The sequence below is a fragment of the Fistularia commersonii genome, chromosome 27 (assembly GCF_037954325.1).
Source record: "Fistularia commersonii isolate RoL2024-O1a breed Wild chromosome 27, RoL_Fcom_v1.0, whole genome shotgun sequence".
Taxonomy (NCBI): domain Eukaryota; kingdom Metazoa; phylum Chordata; class Actinopteri; order Syngnathiformes; family Fistulariidae; genus Fistularia; species Fistularia commersonii.
In genome coordinates, this window is record NC_141310.1 from 7,342,583 (window position 1) to 7,362,978 (window position 20,396).

A 20,396-nucleotide genomic window follows, 5' to 3' on the forward strand; every position below is an offset into this window, starting at 1 on the left:
GATCAAATTAACAGGCTGTTTGTATACTCTCTATATTACAGTTTTTCTTTTACCTTCATTTCATTTCACCCCCTCCCCTCCAAGGTCTCTCCTTCCCTCTATCTCCTCAAACCTTTTGATTTCTCTTTTTCTTCCCCCCAGTCTTCACCCCTTCCCATTCTACATCTATCCTAGCCCCTAGCCACCTCCCCTCTTCTCCTCTCCCCTCCCTTTGCTCCTCTCTGCCTGGTATTGATTAGACGGCGAACCTCTAATCTCCTTAAGGTCATTAGGAACACTTAATTAAAACCTAGTTAGAACGTCTTTGTTCAACCAAAGCAAATTGCAGCTGTTCAAATGTGATTAGTATGATAACGCTTAAACTTGTTGGCAGGGGAAAAAATATAAGCCAGGAAGTGGTTTTCAGCAGAACTGTTTCAATAATTGAAATATTAAAGCAAACACCGGATACCTTCAATACAAACCTGTGCTTGTGCTGTAGTTTTTGATGAAATTTTAATATTCAGAGACACATTTGGTGTATTTCACTTTTTGAACATAAACCGATAGTAAATCCAAAACATTTCTCATGGATGAAAAACACACCGATTCTGATGTTAAACTAACAAAGGTATAACGGAGGAAGATGAATTCTTTTCACCGCCATATCTTGGGGAGTAAAGAGTAAACATTCCCAGCAACCAAACGGTAACAAGTTGCTTGAACGTAGCAAGAATTGCGGTCTTTACACATCCTTGACCTTGAATTCAAAACCTGAAACTTTTAATGCAAGCGCTTCTCTGAATTTTTCTGATCATTCTCTGTTTGGCCATTTTGATCTAAACCGTGTTTGTATATAGTTGATGTTTCCGCTGCTGTGTGACAACCCCTGGACACAACATTGATTTGACGTGGCCTAAAGCACACTGTGTACTTACACATGAATTTTGTCTTCTTCTCAGGAATCGGAAGGGGAGAAAAGCGGTTCTCTTCTTAAAATCTACATGCTAGATCTTCTTCTGAGAGGCCTGTGCCGGATCAAATGGTCATTACGGGCAAGTAACTAAAATGATTCTTCAGTTTCAGCAGCATAGCAAACCTTCCATGAACCTTGACGAAGATAGGTTGGACTATCTTTTTTTTCTAATATGAAAATATATGAGCCAGATGAATCCGTTTTTTCTTTCTGCCCTGAAGAACTTAATAGGAATCCTTCAAAGTGATGCCTGGGGTTAGACCCCGTCGTTTAAATCACATGAACAGTACATGCGTTGTGCATTTGTGATGGGAAATAAAGAGTTACGACATGCTGGTGATGTATTTTGGATCCAAACGATGTGTGTGAAGGACTGTGCGCAAAAAGCATCTCCAAACACACCCCTCGGTGTTATTTCAAACTACACCCTGGCCTATCGATTTAGTATCGATTCCAACTGCACGGCATTGACGTTGATGCTTTCCTAACACTCTGGTCGGAGAGGATCACCGTTGCCTGGCAACGGGACGGCGTTCCTCGAGAGCTACTTGAATCCTAGACACATCCCACGCAGGTGGGAGTTGGGGGAATTATCACAAGGGGGAGGAGGGGGTATTTACATCTCTGTCAGGGACTGTTACCGGTCTTCAGTAACGGAAAAGGGGGGCGGGGGTGTCGTACCGTTTGTTCTCACGTCTCTCCCGCGGCTCTCAAGTTTCCGTTACTTGACTCTCAGCTGCGTAACGGCGCGGCGTCGTTACTTGTCGGCCGCTATCCCGCCGCCCGGCGCGCCGCTGGGCAGATGGCCGCTCGCCGTAATCTCCTTAGTGGCGCACCGCCTGTTAGGAATGAGGTAAGGCTGTGAGGAAAAGACGGGGGGCGGCAGTCTTTATTGTCACCCTGTGTGGATATTTTACTTTTATTTGATTTCTTGTGTAAAACAACCGGAAAGCGAACAGAAGTGTTTTTCAGAAAGGACCTTTTTTTTTTTTTTTTTTTTTTTTTTTGACGCGGGGATGCGGAAGGAACAGACAGGAGCGCTTAGTCCGACTCGTGGAGGCGCAACAAGTTGTGTTTCTAGATGTCGCACTTGCGATGCAGATTGCGTCGGGAGTCCATCCGCGAAAGGTAAACCTGCGAGGAATTACCACGTGTTATTTATTTTAGCTTGAAAAAAAAAAAACTGTTTACATTTAAAAATGTGTACAACACGCAAGGATAGATTGAGGTATTGTTGGCCTTTTTCCCCTCCCCACCCGTCTTTCTAATGGACATTATGGGCAACAGGGTCCAAGTAATTCAACACTAAAGCTGACTGCTCCGCTTGCCTCTTTTTTTGTGTGTGAAAATGTGAAATTGAAGCTGATAAGTATTGTAATGAAGAGAGATTTAGCCTAAGCCTCAATTTCCAACCAACCTAGGTGACAAACCGATCAGTTGTATGAAAAACCCGGAGGCCAGATGCCAGGAGGAAACAGGGCATGTTTAATTCAATGAGAAATGAAGAAAAAGGGGAAAGCAATGTAGCAGTATCAGTTGTGCTGTGCCTCCATCAAGCTGTACATGATAGTGTAGGCTTTGGCTTGGGAATAACCTGCATGGCATTTCACTCTTCTCAGATTTGTCTTGTGTTGGGTTTTGGTCTGACCATGTCTCCCTTTCCCTCTCCTCCTCTCTTTCCCTCCCTAGATCGTGAAATCCTACCTATCATGTGAAGGCTTTGGCCCTGGTTTGTGTGCATGTGAGTGTGTGTTTGTGTGTGTGGTGGGGACGGAGACAGTGTAACGGAGAACGGGGCTTTGTGCCGTCACCCTCGGTGCACCGGCCTGTTAAAAATGTCCCTGTAACCCTGGAACCATGAAACCATGACAGTCATCACTTATTCAAGCACTGCTGGAAGGTCTCTGAGAAAACCTCCCGAACATTGCTCTGCTCTCAGGATTGTCTTAGAATCCCTCTCTGGGATTCCAAAAGTTGACCTGATCCAGGATTCTTCGGAGTGCCCAGTTTTAGAATTTTCTCGGGCTGAAGGCCTGAAGGGGTCAGGAGATGTGGGAGGCTGTGAAAAAAGACCAACAGGAGACAAATTACAAATGAAGGAACAAGCTTGGGATGGACACAGGCAGAGGAGGGAGACGGACGGACAAGAGGAGACGCCTAAATTAGACTGTTGCGACGTGAATGTCAGGAATCATCGAGAAGGTGGTGGAAAACGGTTTGTGTGGAACGACAAGGCACGTGCTGACCTGGGTGTTCCTGGGATTTTATCAGCAACAAGAAATGATGAAACCAAACGCAGAGAAACATGCGGAGAGAATTCCAAGAAGTCATTTATTTGTTTACGTGACTTTGCTTTGAAAAACATCACTGCAGAAAAGGGGAAGAAAGAGAGAAAAATCCTAATGATGGAATGGCATCACATCTTTCTCCTGATGTCACTACTCTTCCACAGTTTTGGTCCAAAACCTGCTTCAGCTCAGGTAAGAGACTTTCAAAAGTTTTTTTTTTATTTTTTTTTTTATTGAACCCCAGAATGAATTGTTATGAACCCACTCAAGTGATCTAATAAATAATTATTTAACAATTACAGAAGCTGATGATATTAATTGGTGTGTTTAAAAATGGAGTTCAGCTGATATTTGCCTTTCAACAGCACATGTTAGACAATATGAAAACAATAAGGATCAATTGATAAATAATTTCCTAACAAAGTGCTTGCTGGACTTCCACATTACCTGGATCCTTTTTCTGTTTGGCACCTGTTTAATATTTTGATCACAGAGAAGGTGTGACTATTAAATCAATTTTAAGTTAAGACAAATGCAGAGTTGTATTTATAAAAAAAAGTACAAAAAGTGAGTATCCCTATTCATAATTGTATTACCTTTAACATGCAGGGCATTGCTTCCATATAATTCATAGTATGAGAGAAGAGGTTTTTAAAATAGTAGCCATGTCTCACAATTCTTTATCCAGGTGATCATTCTGTTACATCTTTGTTAATTAATATAAGGGTCATGTATTCTCAAGGTACTAATATGGTGCTTTTAATTTCAAATTCTCCCACAACCTCAAACAATGAAATGCTCTAAATCAATCTTTCTAATTGACAGGGGAATTTCCCAGCAATGAAAAACCTTGCAGCCTTCAAACCGGTGTCCACATCTCCGGTCCGCTTTACCTGCGGGCTTCCAGAGCGGAACAGATTCTGCCAGTCGGTCTCCTCCAAGACTGAGCTTCTGACTTGTCACAAGGCCTTCTGTGTCCAAGAGTGTCCCTACAGATCTTCTACCCCCCCATACGCCCCACTGCTACTACCTGCACACAGGTTAGTCGACAACGTCTCAAAGTAGTGATAATCGCTCTTTAGGTAGAAGAGCATATAGCATCATAACCTCTACCTGTCAGACCAAAACAATAAGAAATTAAGCATTACCTTTCAAAGTACATTCAGTGTTTTATACAATTCATTCAAGATTCCATGTATGGTATCAATTGATTCGCTAAAGTTGCGAAAGGTCTTGTGCCCTGTTTCTATCACCGATGTAAATGGTATTCAAGCATGTATTCTCTGTCTTTTAAGATCCTTCAGGGAGAAAATATTAACCTACTTAACCTTTTTCCCACCAGGGGAAGCTGCGTAACTGAAGACACTAATGACACTCGTCCTGGGATTCAGACCTCAGAGTTTGAGAGTGGAAGCACCACCACATCAGATGGGGTTACTGGTGAATCTAGCAGTGTTGTGTTTCAGCCAATCAAAGGAGGGTGTTTGATTGCTCCCCCCCCCCAGAAACTGGGACCTGTAGGGTCCCTCACACTGGCACTCTGGATAAAACCAAGCTCTCTGGGGGAGATGTGAGTCTGATTTTTCTTTCTTTTTTACATTTTTCTTATTAGATTTTTTTTTTCACCTTAAAGAGCAATGACAGCAGTCAGTTGATACATCTGGATTTTAATGTGTGATTACAATCACTGTCATATACATATATATATATATATATATATATGTATACATATACACACACCTACAAATGAGTATTTGAAAGCATACATTGATCTAATTTAGGCTCTTGTTGCAATTTTGACCGTTGAATTTCTAGTGTTTGAAAATAAAGATAAACACAACCAGAAACATATATCTATAAAAATGATATAAAACCTCCAGCCTCCTTCTTTGACTTCAGAAGAGGTGGCTTTGGTGCATGGCTAAGTTCTGGTATTTGAATGTGCACCTTGTGCTTGTGATGGGCTTTAATTCAGGTTTGCAATTTTCAAATCTGAATTGAAAATTTGAGTTTGTTTTTCGAGTCGCCTTCTTCTCCTGGCGGCTTTTCCCTTTAGGGGTCGCCACGTGAGTCAATCTTCTCCATCTAACCTTACTCTCGGTATCCTCCTCTCTCACACCAAATACCTTCATAGCCTCTCTCAGTACGTCCATAAATCTTCTTGATTTTAAATTCAGATTGACATGATATAAAACAGTAAAAAAGGTGAATTCAGCCATTCCTCCGACTCAATATAGATACTAAAAACTAGGACCTTAATGAGATAAAAAAAGAGACAAATTAGAATTGAGCATTAATATATCTTCTCTAATGAAATAGTGAATTTATCTAACAGTGTTATTTTTGTAACGTATGAAAATATACATTTCATGAAAAATATCTGGAAATCTAAGCACACTATATCCTTGTAGAATGAGAATTGGAAGAATCAGCCTGTTTTTCTTCTGCACCTTTCTTGGCAGTGTTAATTTGTGTGTTGAAGTGTGGGTGGGATCAGTTAATTGACTGTCTCAAGTACAAAAACAGATGCATATGCTATCTATTGCGTAGTAAATATAAATATTCATCTCACAGTATAACATGATACCGATATTCCATTACAACTGTGGTAATGATAGGGTATCTATGATGTTAAAATGAAAGTGCCGGCCCTGTGATATTGATCTAATAACAAGTAACAACTGGATCAGGTCCGGTAAGGTCAGTATCACTATCAGGAAATGTTTGCCAACAGCAAACTGTCATGTCCGACCGAGGTATGTGTGTGTGAAATACTGGGGAGAGTTTGATGGTATGTTTTAGGCAGCACTGAGATGGTACAGAGTTACACACACAGAGATCAGCTTCCATTGTGCGCGCGCACGCACACACACACACACACACACAAACACACAGATTCTCAAAACACATTTACATACACAGATCAGTTGTCTTCCCTTTGAATTTCTTTTCCCTCCATCATAGAGTAAATAAAGTAAAGATAAATGACTCAGCATGGATTCAAACATCTTATAAAGTACAAATTATTTTATGTATTGGCTGAAAGATTAGTTGTATTAGTATGCCTTTGTGAGCATTTACCTGTTAGTATCTGTTAAAAATAGACATAGAGACAGATAGTTGAGCAAGATCATTGCTAAAAAGATGAGCTATGTAATGAATTGTTTGGTAATGAGTAAGTTTTAACATAAACCCAGGGATTTTTTCTGATTATTGACCTGCAGCTACATTCCTTGGCACAATCAATCAGAAGCAAAATCATAAAATAAGAGAATAATGCAGACTTTCGTCATTTTTTATAATTTTCTCGACAAATGATACATATACATAGGGGGGAGTCTTGCCATTGGACAAGAGGCAGGACATGCCCTGGACCTGATCCAACGGAAGACCACATATACAGACATTTTACAATTTGCTTCCTCATTCACACCGATGAGCAGTTTACAAGCTTCAGGGTACTGACTCCACGTTTTTGGTTTGTGGGAAGTAAACTGAGAACCTGGGGAAAGCCCATGCAGGCATAGGGGGAATACGTGAACTCCAATCAAAATCAGGGCATCTCATTGCTCTTGAGATAGTGCTCACCACTTAACCACTTCATACCCTTTGTATAAATTCCGAGTTTTCCAAATAAATTTGTTCTAATAACTTTTAGGAACTTTTGAATAGCAATATGCCAATGTTACAAATCGACATGTATTCGGAGTTGCAGTGCTAGAATATTATGGGCGTGTGAAAACATCCTGATCTGAACACTGCCTGAGCACTCAGATCTTAGCGTGGTCTAAATATATTTAATGTGTGTTCTTTCTGTTCTTAGAGATGACTATTGAATTGATATTATCACCAGGTCTTAAGTGCATGTAAGTGAAAAAAGAGTTGGTGTACTGGGGTCGTGTATGAGTGGTACTGGTGGTGGTCCATAAGTTAACCTAATTTGTTGATGTAGCAGATATGAATCTCTCTCTCTCTCTCTCTCTCTCCCTCTGTGTTTAATTATTTATCCCACTCAGCTTGACCTACCTTGTATTTCCAATCACTGAAAGTGAGGTGTTGTGACTCCTGTCATACATATACAATACATTCAGCATGAAAGCCCGGGTCACATTTGGGCTGCGGTGCTGGCAGCTACATCCTGGCTGTTTTTGTATAATCAAATGGTGACACTCTGCAATTTCGCCAAGCTATACAATTGAATTTGCACTATTTCATTAGGCAGATAAATCAGGGTTCAAAGTTTAAAATAGCCTTTCTCATCCCTGACGATTTAGCATTAGACAGTGCGCTTGTGCACAACTCCCCTCAGTTGATGAATTTAAACATAGTGCAATTCTCAAACTAAATCTCTGATTTTCTATTTGATGCTGTGGTTTTGTTTGTGAAGTTGTCTGTCCTGGGATTCAGACGACAGACAGGTCTGGTTGTCTTGGTCTGCTGAACATGACACCTGCACGGCTGGATACATCTGAGTTGTATCCCCTCCTGAACCCTCTCCTTCTTTCGTTGGGTTGCTGTCGTTTGCCATCAGTCTTTTGTTGTGGAGGTGATCATGGCTGCCATCAAAGAAGCCAGATGAAAGGAGGTCTCTGTCCTCACCTCTGTCCATCTTCCCTCACCCCCTCTTTTTGTCATTCCCCCTCTTTCTGTCTCTATGATCACCCCCCCATCCTCTTAACAATGAACAGAACCAGGCACCTGTTGTTATAAACCATATATACTAACTTTTAACTTCATCCAAAAATGTAGTTTATATTGTTGTTAGACATTAGATTATTTTTTTAATTTCCGAATGATTGAGTGCATATGTGCGGTGACATGGCAAAATGCGTTTACATGTTTGCTAAAAAAACATTGGAAATTGTGTTTTTTTTTGTTTGTTTTTTTTTTTTTTTTGGAAATCATGAGTTTTCTAAAACCCACAGGTTATCATCTGCTTAAGCAACAGTTTTGATGTTTCAGTGTCAGATTAATTAAATCCTCATGTACTCCTCTGAAACAATGCCACTTTCATGCTGCTGTTATCACATTTATATTCAACATAAAACTTTACTTCTCCTTGAACTCACTCGCTCTGTCGCAGACGGCTTTACATTAAGACACGCATTTACAGAATTTTATACAGATGCTCATGCATGCATCTACATCTGTCTGGGATTTATAAGCCTGGCAGCTCTGGGTTCGTAAAGGACAGACTTTCCCATAAAATGTCAGTGATGGCGGTTAAAATGACACGCAGAGCAGTATGTGGTGGTTTGGATATCCGTGCTGAACAAACCGCCAGACACCTAGAAGTTATGGGAAGCAACACATTTCCATATGTACATTAAAACGTTGTAACTGGACTTTTTTTTTGGGGGGGGGGCACAGTTTTTCAATCTCACTCAATCGCAACCAGATGGATAATCTTCACTGAAAAAAAGCACAATTGTAAAACATTCAAATCCATCTCAGTCTGAATCAGTCAGTAGCATCTCAGTGAGATTCCTTTTTTTTTAGAAAACAAAAATGTATTTCAAGACATCCAAGCAGATCCGTTTTGCTCATTTTAGTGGCAAATTATTAAGAGAAAGAGCACAAATGAGATTTTCTACTGAAATAGTTGATATCAGTTCATGAGATTGTTATGGATGCTCAGTAGATTTTCTTTGTCTTCTCAGGACGCTGATTGAGAAGAGCTCAAGGGAGCGGCTTGTTTTTTCTCTGGCCATCTCAGAGCAGGAACTCATCTTGCAGTATGGTCAGGCCGGGAGTCTGACTCCTCTGACTGTCAGATTCAGAACAGACGGACGCCTCGCACCGGAGACATGGACACACCTTGTCTTACAGGTAACAAACACAACATTCCATGTATGTGAGCCTTTCAACTGGACACCGTTGTCTGCAAGCTTCAAAATTCTTACAGGGCATCCCCAAGGGATTTGTTTTGCCAGTGCATAGATTTCATCAAGGCTGATCTCTTTAAGACCCTTGGTAAATTTGGACTTCCTGTTTTTTTTTTTTTTATTGTTTCTATGCCTTTCCCTTTTTTTCTGAAGGAACTGTTAACCTAAGTGCCACACTTACTAGATATATCAAAAGGCATCAGGGGATAGAAATTGGAGTCTGGCATGAACAAGAAAGGCTTTCATTAACTCCAGCCATTGTGAAATGGCAACTAGTGAAGTGGGAAGCATTTTGAGGCTCCGAATGACTGTTTAAGAGTATCATTTTACAAATTGTTACATTGGACAGTCTCTCTTTCAACATCCCCGAAGTAGATTAGGGCAGCAAGGAGAGGAAACATGGTCACCATGAAAAGCCTTATCACTATGGTATCTTTACGCTGAGTTGTTCTTTTTTGTACGTTGAATCTTTTGTCCCTGTATATCATTTTCCCAGGTAAAATGTCAATGGCCTTATCAAAAATTGTCTACTAATATTTAGTTCTCTTATCTCTTATTGCTTTTCAGCGGCACTCAACCTTAGACATTATTGATAATGACATTACTTAAGTTAAATGATGAAAGATGAATTTACTAGTGGGGGTAATTTCTTAAAGCTCCTTAATTATTTTCATAATAATACACTAAACCAGTGGTGAGGTAATACATTAGAAAGAGTTTGCACTTGATAAATTTCATGTACCGTGTTAAAAAGAACTTATGGGAACTCATGGGATTGCTCTCTCCTTGAGCTGGCAATTAAAGCATTTTGCAAAGGAAACAAAGATAAAAAGGAATTTGGGGGAGAAAGGTTTGAATGTGCTCCAAAAATCTGGAATTTGTCGTCTTACGACAAGGCAGAAGACTCCATTTAGCCTTTTGTTTACGGCGACTTCACCAATGAATTAACATGAATATACTTTCAGTCTTTAACAGTATGTTCATTTATAGCTTTCTTAAATGTTATTAAAGATCAGAATTATTCTCAGGTCAAAAATTGCACATCGGGCATCCAGTAATTGTCTCTAAATAGGACATATTTATGGACCACAAAAAATGACTTGTAAAGTTGTGAACTGATATTTGTTGATACATAGTAATTGTCTCTGCTGTGGCTAAATGTAGAGCCACCGATCAGCCCATTTGGGTGTAACTGTTTGTACACCCTGTAGGCATCAAGTGTCTCTATCTATAGTATCTTCGTCAATACGGCCATGTGAAATTATAATGCTTGTAGGCATTTTGCTTTAACAGTTAGAGGTGGTTTACAGCTGCGTGTGTCTGTATATTCTTGTGAATCAGTCAGCCTTTTGTTCAATGGTATGTTGATGTGATCTGATTTGACCATTCAGAAGAACAACATAATCATCCTTGACATTTAAACACCATTCACACACTCCCATTCACATGCCTGCAACCACACATACACATATCTCTCCTCTCACATACACAGATACACACTCACTCACAGTTCAGTGATAATTTGTAGCAGTCTGTCAGCCACAATACAGACGTAACCCTATGAAGTAGATGGGTAATTTAGAAACCCTCCTGTACATACACGCGCGCCTCACACTGTCACACATACACCAGTCATCTGTCGGGTTTGAAAAGATCAAAACACCAAAAAAGACAGTCGAAAGGAATATGGGTTTCCGAGTGCCAGAAGCAATTCACACGCACACATATACACACATGGCGCCAGGAGCAAGGTGCTGAAGGGATGCTTGTGCTCCCTAGGTAGTTGTCTCATCTGATTATGGTAACGATGTACAGAATAGCGGAGAAAAAGGTAGCCGGGAGGGGACTGAGAGGGTAGTGGGGGATGTGGGGAAGCTCATTGTAGGGTGGTGATAGTTTAAAGTCAGTATACTGTGGCCTTTTGTGTACATTACTGCAAAATAGAATTGAGCTCCCTCAATGTTTTTGACTGTCTGTTAATGTGCAAAGTCTTAGTCAGCAAAGGTTTTTTTTATTTTTTTTGTTTTTATACCTGTTCTAGACGTCACATTCTGTTTCTCTCTTTCTCTCATTGACTTGTGCTATATGATATTTTGGAGAAACTAATGGTTCCACAATCTAAATCATTTCCCACTTGTGCATGGTTTTCTGGGTCCTGGCATGATGTTTTGATTCAGCTAATTTGATCAAAATTGATATTGAATTGAATATTTATTTGGCCAACAGTCATCAGTGACTTTGTTTGGGAGGGGATACAACCACAGATGGAACGAGCAATTGTGATGGCGTAAGGATTAACAACACTTGACTGATTGCTTGTGCTAACAATGGCAGGTCATCCTGTTAGTCTCACTTCCAGTCCCTTTCTTAGCATTGCTCTTTTTGACGGAAGCCTTGCCGCAAAAGGTAGACCCTGCCTCTGGGTGTCACCGGCGCAGACAATCTGAACCTTTTTGCATTTTTTACTGTGTCTGCAATGTTGCTTATTCATAAAATCTTCCCACAAATAAAAGTAGAAAATAAAGGCTTGTTTAGGCTTCCTACAAATAAATCAGTCCACCAGGGTTTCCGTGCTTGCTGTGATGCAGTCTAATTTTAATGAGTTAGAGCTTATAACTTGACAGTTGACGAACAGCAGAAAAAATATCAATGCCTTTGACAGTGTTTATTAGTTGTGTGCGTGCACGCGTGTATACGTATGTACACATGTTGAAAATTATTAATGCATATGTGGTGTTGCCCTGCATGGTGATGTACTTGTGCATGAAGGTGAAGCAAGGTGATTGTGTCGGGGTGAAGTGGGCACCTCTGTGGAAGCCCTCTGCCCGCTGGCACAGAAGGTGTAAGGACATGAGTCTGGCATCAATTACGTACTGAGTGTGCTTGTGTGTGAGATTGGTTTTGTTTTTCATATACATTTTTTTTTCTGCATCCTTATTTTATTAATTAGTATGCAATTTATAGCAAGACACTTACAATAAATGGACAGATTTATGAGTTGGTGTCCCCTCAGGCACCATGCAATATTGTTTTTTTAAATGATAGCAGGGAAGGTGTTGGATGTAGTTTAGGAAAAATATAATATTTTAGTGTCTTTCATGAAGCATACTTACAGTGTAATTTTATGGTACAAATTTTTAACCCTCTCAGTCATAGCAAACACAAAAATATAGCCAAATTACGTAAATATATATGTGTATTGGAGCAAAAGCTCTACTGACCATACATTAGACCCCAGACCCTAGTCATACTATTGGTTTGTCTCTGGATCAGACGTATATTAAATATTCTGTTAATACACTTGAGGGTCATAATTGAAATTTCATTTGTAACAAGTAATCATTGATTTTTCTTTATTTGATTTTTTTTTTTTTTACATTTATGATAATGTTTTCCATTGCTTTCTGTTTACAGAGGAAAAGTCATAGAGACTAATGGTCTTTGTTAAATGTTGACATGTCACCTTATAAATGAGCCCTTTGCTTTTTCCCTCTGTGTCGTTTCTATTCTCTCACTCTGTGCCTCATATACCGCTCCCCCCCTTGTCCTTTCTCTTTCCCTCTCATTTTCTTTGCACACACTGTCTCCCTCTCCATCTCCCTGGGGACAATTTTCTTTTCTTAAATAAACTGTCATAGCTAGTGTTAAAATATGGGCCTTACATGGAGCGAGCGCAGGAAGGCAAAGGCATGGGGCCCTGGGCTGGTATAAAACATGGATAATATGCTGTGAGAGGTAATTGTATCTTTTAGCACTGAGATGAGTAGAACAAATGTCTCCTCTCTCTCTCTCTCGCTCTCTCTGGTTCTTCCTCTCTTTTTATTCCTTATTCCTATCTCTTCCTTTACACACTGCAGCCGTCGTAACATGATAGAGTGAATATTGGCTGTACATCAGAGCCTCTAACATTCCATAGTGGCTAAGGACAAGTATAGAAGAGGATGGGAGAAGCTTGGAGGGTGAATTATAGTTAGGCGAAGAAGAAGAGCAGGAATATGAAAGACAGAATAAGAGAAAGGTGACAATAGGTCTTCAGATACAACTACGGGAGAGAGTGAGATGTTTTAAGTTGCATTCCATTTATTTCCTATGTATCTATTTATAGAAATATATATAAACGTCCGTTATCTATTTTCCCCTTGAACTGTAAATTAAGTGATGGGGGGGTCAAGCTTATGAGGAATTTAAACCATCTCTTTTTCAAAGGCAACCTGTGAAAGCTTCCAGAGGTATAGGAAGTGTATTTAGACAGGACAACTCTGCCTCAAACCAGTGCTGGTCTGCTTGGTCTCTCTATGTTTCTGACAATGTCATCCACGTTGTACAATGCGTGTGTACAGTTATTTCAACTTTCATCTATGCTGCTTTCATACTGAAGGCCCCAGAACCCTCTTAATAATCTGAATTATTTGCATGAACGTTCATATCTTATTAAAGATAGTTCTTGATATAAGAGAAGTTGTTGTATTATTAATCATATTGCCATATTACAAATCTGTTTGTGCATTGCCTTTACATTCCTCGCTGCTTCTTTGCATCCCCATCATTTTTCTCCCACTGCTGTCCCTCCTCTCGAGTTATAGAGAGACTGGTTTTGCCATGTAAAACTACATCCACCTTTTTAAAACTTATGCAGAAAAGTTTCTTCTTACCCCTTCAAATAGCTCAACATTTTTTTAACACCTAAACATATATTGTTGTTTCTTTCCATCTTTTGTCACACATCCCTTCATCACGTCTTAGTTTCTTTCTGTTTCTTTTTTTTTTACCTGTAACAACAGTACTGGTAGAGGAATGAAGTGTGTTATCAGTCTGTAACATGCCAGCCAAATTAGTAAGGCCTGATGGAGAGGGAAGAAAGTTAGGTGGGGGCACAAGAGCAGAGACAGGAAGTCGGGGTTTAGCGGGGTTAAATGAAGAGAAGATAAGTCAGGAAGAACAGACAACCATGAAACAGGAAAAGACAGGTTTGAGCGAAGAAAACAAAAAAACTCCTTTGGAGGTTTAGTAAGCAGGTTGGAGAGGGGGGAGATAAAGAATGCAGGTGAGAGGAGAAGAGTATTGGGCAGATTAGAGAAATGGAAAATTCATGTGACAAGAAGAGGCCTCAGGGGTGAAGAGAACGGACCATGAGACCCTAACTTTGGAAAAAAAAAAAAAACTAATAAGAAGGCTACAAAATGCTGCCAGCTTTTAATGATGGGGAATGTCAAAACAATAATTCCTATCAGAGAGATGCTGCTCCATTCCTTTTTCTAAGGATTTCCTCTTTGAAATGGATACATCACTACCGAAAGGCTTCTGCTACCTTTTGATCGTAAAAGTTCCCCATAGATTTTAAATGTTTTCATTCACAAACACAAACACGAAAAGATTAATACTAATCTGGGTTGAAAGTGACATATTTGCAATAGATGACCATTGACATTTCTCTGCCTTTTTAAAATGTACAATTCAGAATGTGGAGGGAAAGCCTTCCAATTTCAGCTTACATCTCCGTGATCCAAGATAAATGGAGATTTGTCAAATAAGACTTGGAGAAAACACAAGACTTTATTTATAAAAATTTGAAAACCCAGAATGAAGCCATGGTTTTAACCGAAGCATCAATAGGTCCGTGTTCTGGTAAGGGCAAAGCTTGATTCTGACTCAAACTTCTCAAATTGCCAAGTTTTTTTTTTTTGTTTTTTTTTTATCAGTCTGACTTTCCACATTAAACTATTCAGTGTTATGATGTTGAAGACGTGGCTACTTCCTCTCTTAATTTTGGTGAAATTATTACAGTGATGATGTAGGAACACAAAACAGGAACAAAAAAAGTGTAATTCACAGAGAGTAATTTAAAAGCTAGAGCAGAGATTTCTAGATAATGAAACAATCAAAATACTGCCCTTTTTTTAGGGGTGGCAGCATCTACATAGCAAGTTCTATGTTTCAGATGTCGAGCTTCAATTTCCCCGTAATACCAAATACCAAAAAAACAAATCTGAACCACAGTCTCCGGCATTTAGTCTATTTACACTCACTAAAAAACTCACAACTATGTCTTGGTGAAGCAGGACAATTAAAAAAAAAACAACAGAACAAAAATGTGTATCTCAAACTTTCAGAGCCAAACTTGTGAGATTAATAGGTTGTGGGTTGTGGAAGTATTTAAAGCTATAACACATTTCCTGGTAAGATCGGGTTGAGCAGCGATACATGGGGTGTAGACACTAATGTGCCGGAGGAAGAAAATAGATGACAAGAAAAAGAAAGTGAGGGAATCGGAAGAAAGCAGCTAATAGCAGAAAAAGAAGAAAAAAGGAAATGAGAAGCTGATATGCAGGGATAAAGTTAAATGTGTTGAATACACGGAGTATAAGGGAAGGACCTGATGAGTTATAGGTAGGTTGGCTCGGTGAGAACAACGTGCAGGCCAGGGAAGGATGCTCGGTGAGAAAGGTCAAACTGCACCAGTGTGTGTCATAAATCTCAACAACCACAATGATTTCCTTCTCTGACATCTTTGTTTCTTTTTCCTTTTTTAAGAGGTGAGAGAAAGAGCATTAAAGGGGAAAATGTGTAATTCACAATTGATAATGATATTGATAAGCAGTGGTTTATGGTATGAGTGGGTCTTTCTTAAAAATATTTTCATACATACTTCTTGTACCTTTACCTTTTTACTCTCCCCTTTAATGAGTTTATTGCACCAATGTTTGAATGCTGAATTAGTGTATTCCAGATTCATCTTGTAGTGAGTTTGCTTGTTGAATTCATACCTTTATTTTCTCAACCCCAAAAAAGGATTAAGATAATAATGAATGAATTGTCAATTCACCCTTTGCAACCTGTATTTACAAAAGTATATTATCTGTTAATGCTGGGCTCTATTATGACAAGGATATTTATTTTCCATTTTAGTTGTGATTCCGGTTTCCATTCACATAGTTTTACACATTTAGCTCCTTAAGTGTTATCGTTGTGTGGCATTATATGCATCATTGATTTGCAGTATTCCTCAACTTCAGTATGAGGAATTCATAGTCGTTTTTAAGACCATACATTAACAGGTGGGATGACCCAACAACACATACAATCTGACTCTCTATAAAATTTTGAATATATGAATAATCCATTCATCCATCTATTTTCCCGCTTAGCAGGAGTCAGGTCACAGGGGCAGCAGCCAGAGCAGTGAGGCCCAGACCTCTCTCTCCCCCGCCACATGGTCCAGCTCCTCTGGGGGATCCCAAGGTGTTCCCAGGCCAGCCTTGAGACATAGTCTCTCCAGCGTGTCCTGGGTCTTCCCCTTGGTCTCCTCCCAGATGGACATGCCTGGAATATCTCCCCTGGGAGGCGTCCAGGAGGCATCCTGACCAGATGCCCGAGCCACCTCATCTGACCCCTCTCTATGCGGAAGAGCTGGGGCACTCCTCCGAGCTCCTCCCGGATGACCGAACTTCTCAGCCTATCTCTAAGGGAGAGACGGCCACCCTGCAGAGTAAAGTCATTTCGGCCACTTGTATCTGCCATCTTGTTCTTTCGGTCAGTACCCACAGCTCGTGACCATAGGTGAGGCTGGGAACATAAATTGACCAGTAAATTGAGAGCTTTGCCCTCCTGCTCTGCTCCTTCTTTACCATGACAGACCGGTACAGAGTGCGTATCACTGCAGACGCCGCACTGATCCGCCTGTCAATCTCCCCGTACATCCTCTCCTCACTCGAACAAAACCCTGAGATACTTGAACTCCTCCACTTAGGGCAGGACCTCTTCCCCGACCCGGAGTGGGCAGTCCACCCGTTTCCGGTTGAGCACTATGGTCTCTGATTTAGAGGTGCTGATCCTCATCTCGGCTACAAACCGCTCCAGTGAGGGCTGGAGATCATGGCCTGATGAAGCTAACAGAACCACATCATCTACAAAAAGCAGAGACTAGATCTTGCGGTCACCAGACCGGATCCCCTGGCTGCCCCTAGAAATTCTGTCTATAAAAGTTATGAACAAAATCCGTGATAAAGGGCACACTTGGCAAAGTCCAACTCTCACCAGACACAGGTTAGACTTATGACCGTCAATGTGGACCAAGCTCCGACACCAATCTTACAGCGACCGAACAGCCTTTACCCCATGCTCCCGGAGCACCCCCCACGGGATTGCCCACGGGACATGGTCGAATGCCTTCTCAGGATCAACAAAACACATGTAGACTTGTTGGGCAAACTCCCATGACCCCTCAAGAAGCCTGCCGAGGGCATAGAGCTGGTCCACTGTTCCGCGACCAGGACTAAAACCTTACTGCTCCTCCTGGATACAAGGTTCAACGACCTGGAGGACCCTATTCCCAAGAACACCTGAATAGACCTTACCAGGGAGGCTGAGGAGTGTGATCCCCTGTTGATGGAGCACACCTTCCAATCCCCCTTTGTAAAAAGGGGTTCACCACCCCCGTCTGCCAGTCCTGCAGCACCGTCCCCGACATACACGGAATGTGGCAGAGGCATGGCAGCCAGGACAGCCCTTCAGCATTGAGGGTGGACCTCATCTGGCGCCGCTACTGAAGAGCTTTTTGACTGCTTCAGCAACTTCAGCCACAGAAATAGGTGTGTTTGCTCCGGAGTCCCCCGGCCCTGCTTCCACATTGGAAGGCGTTTCAATGGGTTGACGAGGTCTCCGAAGTATTTCTGCCACCAATCAACATCGTCTCCAGTTGAGGTCAGCAGCGCACTGCTCACACTGTACACTTTGTTGACGAAGCACTGCTTCCCCCTCCTGAGCCGCCGGATGGTGGATCAGAATCTCCTCGACGCCACTGGAAGTTGTTTTCCACGGTCACCTCGCACTCCACCCACGCCCGATTTTATGCCTAGGTAACCATTGAAGCCGCATGTCACTTGCCCTGCCAGTACCTGTCAGCTGCCTCCGGAGCAGCACAGGCCAGAAAGGCCCGATAGGACTCCTTCTTCAGTTTGACAACATCTCTCACCACAGGGGTCCACCAGCGGGTTCGAGGGTTGCCGCCTCGACAATGGAAGCATGGAATATGACCCATTCAGACTCTATGTCCTCCTTGGGACATGGTTGTAGCTCTGCAGGAGGTGGGAGTTGAAACTCATTCTGACAGGGGTCTCGGGCAGACATTCCCAGCAGACCCTCACGTTATGTTTGGGTCTGCCAGGTCTGACTGGCATCCTCCCCCACCATCGGAGCCAGCTGGTGGTTTTCAGTTGACAGCTTCCCTCTCTTCACCCAAGCGTCCAGGACATACGGCCGCAAGTCCAATGACATGACCACAAGGTCAATCAAAGAACTGTGATCTGAGGTGTGTTGGTGCCAAGTGCACATATGGACACCTTTATGCCTGAACATGGTGTTTGTTATGGACAATCCGTGATGAGCACAGAAGTCCAACAACAAAACACCACTTGGGTTAAGATCAGGGGGCTGTTCCTCCCAATCACACCTTTCGAAGTTGCACTGTCATGCCCATGAGCATTGAAGTCTCCGGGTAGAATAAGGAGTCCCCAGTAGGAGCGTTCTCTAGCAGCCCCTCTAGGGACCCCAAGAAGGGTGGTTAACTGAACTGTTGTTAGGTACATAGCCATAAACAACAGTCAGAACCCGTCCCACCACCTGAAGGCGGACCGAGCCTACCCGCTCTTCTATTTAGTTGAACCCCAATGTACAGGCATGAGACGGGGACAATCAATATGCCCTCACCTGCCCAGCGCCTCTCACCGGGAGACACTCCAGAGTAAAAAAAAGGCCAGCCCCAGCCCGTGCTTACCCCCATACATGATTTCAAATGTTTTCAAATTAAATTTCCTCCACCAATTTAAGATGCAACTATTACTATTGTGACTGGGATTTATAAGTAGCTTAGTCATACATCGGCTGGATATGTCTTTCCAAAGAGTTTTTGTAAATAACACACTGACAGCTCTTTGAAGGTCACCCATGTTCATTATCATTTGGGGAATGCCACCTTTATATTTCCTGATTTCAGATCTTTTTTATATATTTGCTCATGCTATTCTAATCAGGCTCACCCAGTAGTTATTTCAAGAGCTGTTTCAGATTGGGTTATATCCCAACTTAAGGTCAAAATGACTAAATGGAGTCAACTGTCACTACCAACATATTTCTGTTAAAATAGAAGCCTGTATATTTTTTCCTGAAAGTTAAATAGTAAACATCAACCAATATATTGATACATTAAATTTAACATATCAACCAAAAATTAGGCCGAGTGCCTTTCACTTGACCATCATGCCGGCCTGATAAGATCAGGTTTCCTCTAATTAGGAAATTCTGATTAGCAAGGCTTGTTAGATCCAAAGTTGAGGTAGATATGATTATTCATGCTTTCATGATTTCTCCTTTAGATTCCTCTAAGTCTTTTTTTTTTCTTATCTGATCTGATTATTCTTTTTAAAGTGTTTCCTTCTTACCCCAAATGCAACTGTATTTCTCTTAACTAGAAGCACTAGGAGGTCACAAGCCATTTGAATTTTATCCTCTCTTCACTTGCTTTCTAAAATCCATTTTGAAAGTCTGGAGCTTACTTTTAAAGCTTTGCATGGCCAAGCATCCCAGTATACTGCTCATCTCCTATTCCACTACATGCCCAATCTGGCTCTTAGTTCATTGGATAAGGTATCACTGGTTTAAAACAAGCGGTAGCTTCTATTCAGTCTGTTGCAGCCAGGTTGTGGAACTCTCCCCTGATACATTGCAATTTATTATACTGTGAGTGTTATAAAAACAGTGGATGGATATAAAATTTAAATTCTGTATATTTTGTTGTCACCTCAAAGTTAATTTTTATTTTATCTACAACCTCTTACTTTTTGGGTCCACAACTACAAAGGGAGCTTAGAGGAAACTCTGCTACCCACATTGTGTACTGAGCCATGGCATGGTAGGAGTGTGAAAATCGAGAAGAGCTTTGGTCAAAATGCTACTCAACAGATCACTAAAAGCTTTCCACCGGGTTTCCCTGGGCTTTTAGAGAGGCTTTGGTGGTAACATTGGCAGCAGGATGGGTTTTACTCAGCAGAACTCCCATATGGCATAGCAGCCTAAAAAAAATGAAGAAAATTATCCAGTAAGTATCAGAAAATAGATAAAAGATAATACAAAAATTGCATAAGCACAGCAGCATGCTGTCTGTTTAGAGCAATTTTATTTTCAGAATATCAGAGGTCACTCAACAAATTAAATTTTCCACCCAACTTATTTTTCACTAATCACTTTCATACTTCGACTCCATGTGCATAAACT

General features: G+C 41.1%; 1 protein-coding gene across 1 annotated transcript in view; it reads left to right on the top strand.

The window, feature by feature from the left end:
* Positions 1-1,939: 1,939 nt before the first annotated feature.
* The window catches only part of ush2a (Usher syndrome 2A (autosomal recessive, mild)), a 190,570-nt gene continuing 172,113 nt past the window's right edge, over positions 1,940-20,396 (top strand). The window contains exons 1-5 of the mRNA XM_086174562.1: positions 1,940-2,083; positions 2,645-3,435; positions 4,069-4,283; positions 4,586-4,813; positions 8,904-9,072. Coding sequence (XP_086030688.1) covers positions 2,821-3,435; positions 4,069-4,283; positions 4,586-4,813; positions 8,904-9,072 — 1,227 coding nt within the window. The 5' untranslated portion in view covers positions 1,940-2,083; positions 2,645-2,820. The remainder of the gene's footprint in view (positions 2,084-2,644; positions 3,436-4,068; positions 4,284-4,585; positions 4,814-8,903; positions 9,073-20,396) is intronic.